General features: G+C 47.5%; 1 protein-coding gene across 1 annotated transcript in view; it reads right to left on the bottom strand.

Annotated features, from left to right (window-relative positions):
• DNAH17 (dynein axonemal heavy chain 17) overlaps positions 1-6,000 on the bottom strand; it is a 160,970-nt gene that overhangs the window by 85,071 nt on the left and 69,899 nt on the right. Inside the window, exons 19-21 of the mRNA XM_029210802.1 lie at positions 3,822-3,930; positions 3,400-3,503; positions 1,403-1,543 (exon numbers count right to left, since the gene is read on the bottom strand). Coding sequence (XP_029066635.1) covers positions 1,403-1,543; positions 3,400-3,503; positions 3,822-3,930 — 354 coding nt within the window. The remainder of the gene's footprint in view (positions 1-1,402; positions 1,544-3,399; positions 3,504-3,821; positions 3,931-6,000) is intronic.

The following is a 6,000-nucleotide window of genomic DNA, read 5'->3' as shown; positions in this document are numbered from 1 at the left end:
TGGGTGGATGGGTGGGTGGGTGGGTGGATAGATGAAACTGTAAGACACTGAGTGCTACAGGAAAACACAAAGATGACTGTGACCCAGTCTGTACCCTCAGGCAGTTATATTCTAATAGGGGAGAGAAGACACAGGCTTAAATAACTTCAGTGTAACAATGGTTCAAATGACCATTATGGGAGTAGAGGACTCTGACAAATGTTGTGATAACAAAGCCTTGTCGATTGCTCCCTGGCCTCTGCCTCACTGGGGCTCCTGTTCCCTCCTGGCTCGCCCTCCAGCTGGGCTAGTGTGCTGTGAACCTCTTCCCAATGCTAAGCTAGATTTATGTCTCCCATGTTGTTTCCAACACATCTGGTAATGTTAATAGGTTAATCGGTTAACTCTTCCAAATAACCCTTTTGCAGTCTAACACGTTAATTTCGTTGGCCCTTCTGGCACCAGGGCAAAGGGGAAAGGAAGAGGATCTGGAAACAAGACAAAATATTTCTTGGTCCAGTCAAGTCACTCCACAGGGGCAATGACCTTCCAATCAATGACTTGACCATGAGAACAGCCCAGCACAGACCCTCCTCCTGGGGGGCCTGCTGGTCTGTCTGGATGTGGCGACCCATCATTTAAGGCCATAGCAGTGATTTGCACCATGCACTGGGAAACCCCGAAAAACTGTCCTGAAAATATCTTGAGCTCGGTGGGGGGGGGGGGGCGGGCAGTTTTCTCCTTTCCAGGCCAACGCAGAGCTGCACCTTTCACATTCGCCTCAGAAACAGGCGAAAATACAAGCTGGCTAAAGTGGCCACGGACGGAGGAAGACAGAGGAAGGCGTGAGAACCCCATGCTGCTGGGAATCAGGCAGAGCTACGAGGGGCATGAGGCTCCCATTCTGCATCCCCCTCCGACCGTGCCCATGCCTGTGGGGCCCCGGGCCCAAGGACCCTTGAGACGGCTGGCAGAAAGGAATAACCCTCACGCCGGGCAGCCCAGCAAGCACGTGTCCGCACATTATCCCAGTTTCAACGTGTTGGCACCCAAACACCACAGGGCACCCACATCCCGTGCTCCTCTCTCTTTCCGTGCTGCTGGGCCTTCCTCACACTCAGGGGTGGGAAGCCGTGATACAGCTTCTCCCAGGGACTTGGTACGAAGGTGTCACTTGTCTACACCGATTCATGTGGGGTGGGGGGAGGGGGCTCTGACACCGTTAGGGGAGGAGGGCAGACACGTGACAAGAGGAATCAGGCTTCCGGGGGAGCAGTTAGCAGGGTCTGCTACTGTAAGATCGGACTCCTGGATTAAAGGTCTTAGACGCCTGACGTTTTCTGAAGCCTCGAGCTCTCCCTCCTCCCTCCCCGGCTGCTGAGAGCCCATGGCCTCTCCAAGGCCCTCCCGGGCAGCTCCTTACCATGACCATGGACTGGATCTTCAGGCCGGCGTCCTTGACCGCGGTGTAGCGCTTGTTGAGGTTGGCCATCCTCCCGTCCAAGTCTAACAGGGCCTCTTTCTTGTTGTCCTTCCTTTCAAACATTGGGTTGGCCGACCAGTCCTGGAGGGAAAAGGTGAGCGGGAGAAAAGTGTCTGAAGAAAAAGCTTCTGGCCCTACTCCCTCCTACACAGCCTTTAGAGTGAGTGTCCCCATCCTAGGCTGGCCTCGCAGAGGCCAAGGGGCCGCTGAGGACTGTTGGCCAGAGAGCCTCCAATGATGTGACTCAAAACCAACCAGGGCCTTGGAGGACCACGGAGAGACCCCTGTGCATGTTCCCCAGTCAGGCCCCAAAGGAGCCCCTCTAGGGGAAGGAGTGTCTGACCCTCTTGTCGGGGAACCTCAGGAGCTGGGGGTGACGGGACATGGCAGCCAGATCTGGAGACACATGTGGAGATGCTCAGAATACAGGACAGAAAGGGACACACAGGAGAGAATGAGTGACTGGACAAGGTGCCCGGGGGCTGAGGCAAGGTTGCCATCTTTGGATTGAAAGTACTTTGTGGATCCAGGGAACATTAACAAAAGGAGACACACGTCTGGATACACTCTGGTGACACGTCTGAACCCTGAAGATGACCAAGGACTCTACCTACCTCTGGACGGAGAGAACAGGAAAGTCAAAAAATATCTTTCAGAGGAAATATCAAATATATCAGCAAAGGGAAGTCATACCTTTGTCAGCTTTTTCAACATTTAGGCTATAAGCAGGGGTGGCTGTGGCCTGAACTGTGCCTCCTCCCACAAATTTATATGTTGAAGCTCTAACCTCTAACATCTCAGGATGTTACTGCATTTGGAGAGAAGGTCTTCAAAGAGGTGATTAAAGTGAGGTCATTAGGGTGGGCCTAAATCTGATATGGCTGGTGTTCTTATAAGAAGAGGAGATTAGGACATAGACACAGAGGGACGACCGTGTGAGGACACAGGGAAAAGATGGCTGTCTACACACCCAGGAGAGAGGCCTCAGAAGAAACCAACCCTGCTGGCACCTTGATCTCAAACTTCTAGCCTCCAGGACTATGAGACAATAAATTTCTGCTGTTTAAGCTGCCCAGTCTCTGGTCCTTTGTTATGGCAGCCAGAGCAGACGAGTACAGGGATGCTTCTAGACTACTGAAAGAAAAGGACCATATCAGAAAATCCTTTACTTGGACAAGACAGCTATAGGTGACATCCAAAGAAAGATAGTTTTGGAAAGCAAGGATTCAGAAAGTAGGTCATCAACGCACCCTTTCTGAGGCAATTACTTGAGTAAATAATCTGATTGAAAGAAAACTGAATCAGAAAACAAATCAGAAAAAAGTGGGGTGAGCAATGGCTTTTGCTTACAATTTATTGAGTTAAATCTAAGTGGATGGTGATGAAATGAACGTCAATTGTAAGGAAGGAAAGAGTTTCACACCTTGATAAGCCAAATGAGGCTCAAAACAGAAGAGGTGTTTTCTAATGAACAAACTAGTGCTGGCCCGGGGCAGGTGTCTGCAAATGCAGGCACCGATGACAAACCATGGTGGGGGAGGGCAGGGCTAGCGAAGGCTTTCCCCCAGTTTTCTGATGAGGCTTGAGAGCAAGGACCTGTGCTGCTCTGCATGGAGGGATGAGTGTGTTCCCGGTGGGGTTGAGTCTGAGCGCGTCTCCACCCCCACCCTCGTTCCTGGCACCCACCTGGCAGAAGGACCTGCCCACACACTTGCTGAGCTCAACAGACCCAGATGGAATGGAGCTCTGCAGAGTGACCAGGGGCCCTTCTGCCTTGGGGCCACCCTGACGTCACCATGGTACAGCCCAGAGCCTCACACATCAGGCCCCCACTGCCTTGGGCACTTTCCGTGATCGTCTCCGAGGGGGCCCGTTTCCCCAGGACCCTCTCCGGGGTCCCCATTTAAGCCGCGCTCTGTGCTTTGCAGGTTACTCACCTTCATGGCCTGGGAAATCCCCTCTATGTTTTGCTTCGCTTTTTGTATCCTGTTCTGCAAGTTGTATAGCATTTCTCGCATCGCTTGAATATATTCAAACACACCTAAAACAGAAGCATAAAGGGATCTTACAAAATGAACGATTTAGCAAGGGCTGGCTTAACACTCGTTATTACAACACAATGCTCGGCGAGTCTGTCCGCTTCTCCGGAGCCTGAAGCAGAGGAAATCGTGGAGAGCTTCCCAAAAGGCAACGCTGAGGAATAAAGCACATCGTGTCTCTTGGGAAACAAGGCCTCCCTATCCCCACGTAGGCGGATCACTAATTCCACAGGAACTCCAGGTGGCCGACAGGTTGGACCCGGCCCTCCATCCCCCTCACCCAAGTTTAACCTAAGGGGGAATGAATGTCGCCTTTGTACCTTTGCCGTTCCAGAATAAGGTCGTCTCAGCGTCCAACAATTTGACATCGATTGCTTCCAATTCTGACTTTATCAGTGGAAATTCTATGTCCTTCACAGTGGTCATTATCTGCAAAACAAGGGCTACAGTTTCAGGGCCTTTGTTCCAAATCCAAGCAGATTTAAAATCGTCTCCTGGTGAGGGTGTTTATTACTCAATACCAACCAAATCAATCACAGTTAGTGTTATTTAATTGGGAATTATGTATACATCAAAGTTCAGGAGATTCCAACTTTTAAAATTATTTTTTAGCACCAAGGATTTACGTATGTACTTAACTCCTAATCACCCATGTTATGGGGTAGAAAGAGAAGGAAATTCACTAATGCAAAAACAGTGCGTACGTAATCCAAAGCTTAAAATATCTGGCTTAGAATCATAAAAAGAAAATCAGAGGAATACACACTGGTAACTGGGACACTTCTGGGGCGTCTCTCAGAACATCGCCTTGCCTATGAGGAATACACACTGGTAATTGGGACACTTCTGGGGCGTCTCTCAGAACATCGCCTTGCCTATGATCTAAGGCTCGGAATGTGATTATACAAAGGAGGTCCAGGATCTGTGGAGAAGCTGTTTCACTTGTTAAAGCATCAGAGTGAACGGTAGGGTAGGTTCCATACAGGCTCGATACGGGTCTACCCTGAGCTAAGAAATTCATGTAACACTCGAAAACCTCGATTCACAAAACAGAAAAAAACAGACAGAGTGTGTATACAGTTATTATTAATTATTCCTTTAAATAACAAGCACCAGTTGTGCTTTGGAATACTGCCCTATCTGGCAACATTTTGATTTACATGTAAGTTTTCAAGGACAGGTCTACTCTCTAAAGTGAGGGATGTACATAGAATTTAAATTGTACATTAAATGCTATTTGCCTTTCACAATAATTCTTTTTTTTTTTTAACATCTTTATTGGAGTATAATTGTTTTACAGTGGTGTGTTAGTTTCTGCTGTATAACAAAGTGAATCAGCTATACATGTACATACATCCCCACATCTCTTCCCTCTTGCGTCTCCCACCCACCCTCCCTAACCCACCCCTCTAGGTGGTCACAAAGCACAGAGCTGATCTCCCTGTGCTATATGGCTGCTTCCCACTAGCTATCTATTTTATGTTTGGTAGTGTGTATATGTCCATGCCACTCTCTCACTTTCTCCCAGCTTACCCTTCCCCCTCCCTGTGTCCTCAAGTCCATTCTCTACATCTGCGTCTTTATTCCTGTCCTGCCCCTAGGTTCTTCAGAACCATTTATTTTTTTTAGATTCTACATATTAGCATATGGTATTTGTTTAGCTCTTTCTGACTTACTTCACTCTGTATGACAGTCTCTAGGTCCATCCACCTCACTACAAATAACTCAGTTTCATTCCTTTCTATGGCTGAGTAATATTCCATTGTATATATGTGCCACATCTTCTTTATCCATTCATCTGTCGATGGACACTCAGGTTGCTTCCATGTCCTGGCTATTGTAAACAGAGCTTCAATGAACATTGCGGTACATGACTCTTTTTGAATTATGGTTTTCTCAGGGTATATGCCCAGTAGTGGGACTGCTGGGTTGTATGGTAGTTCTATTTTCAGTTTTTTAAGGAACCTCCATACTGTTCTCCATAGTGGCTCTATCAATTTACATTCTCACCAACAGTGCAAGAGGGTTCCCTTTTCTCCACACCCTCTCCAGCATTTATTGTTTGTAGATCTCTTGATGATGGCCATTCTGACCAGTGTGAGGTGATACCTCATTGTAGTTTTGATTTGCATTTCTCTAATGATTAATGATGTTGAGCATCCTTTCATGTGCTTCTTGGCCATCTGTATATCTTCTTTGGAGAAATGTCTGTTTAGATCTTCTGCCCATTTTTGTTTTGGGTCGTTTGTTTTTTTGATATTGAGCTGCACGAGCTGCTTGTGTATTTTGGAGATTAATCCTTCGTCAGTTGCTTTGTTTGCAAATATTTTCTCCCATTCTGAGGCTTGTCTTTTCATCTTATGGTTTCCTTTGTTGTGCAAAAGCTTTTAACTTTCATTAGGTCCCATTTGTTTATTTTTGTTTTTATTTCCATTTCTCTAGGAGGTGGGTCAAAAAGGATCTTGCTGTGATTTAAGTCATGGAGTGTTCTGCCTATGT

This window comes from Monodon monoceros, unplaced genomic scaffold, assembly GCF_005190385.1.
Source record: "Monodon monoceros isolate NGI ecotype Baffin Bay Population unplaced genomic scaffold, NGI_Narwhal_1 Super_Scaffold_9, whole genome shotgun sequence".
NCBI lineage: Eukaryota > Metazoa > Chordata > Mammalia > Artiodactyla > Monodontidae > Monodon > Monodon monoceros.
The sequence above is the reverse complement of the archived record's forward strand: the minus strand, read 5'-3'. Positions and strand labels throughout refer to the sequence as shown.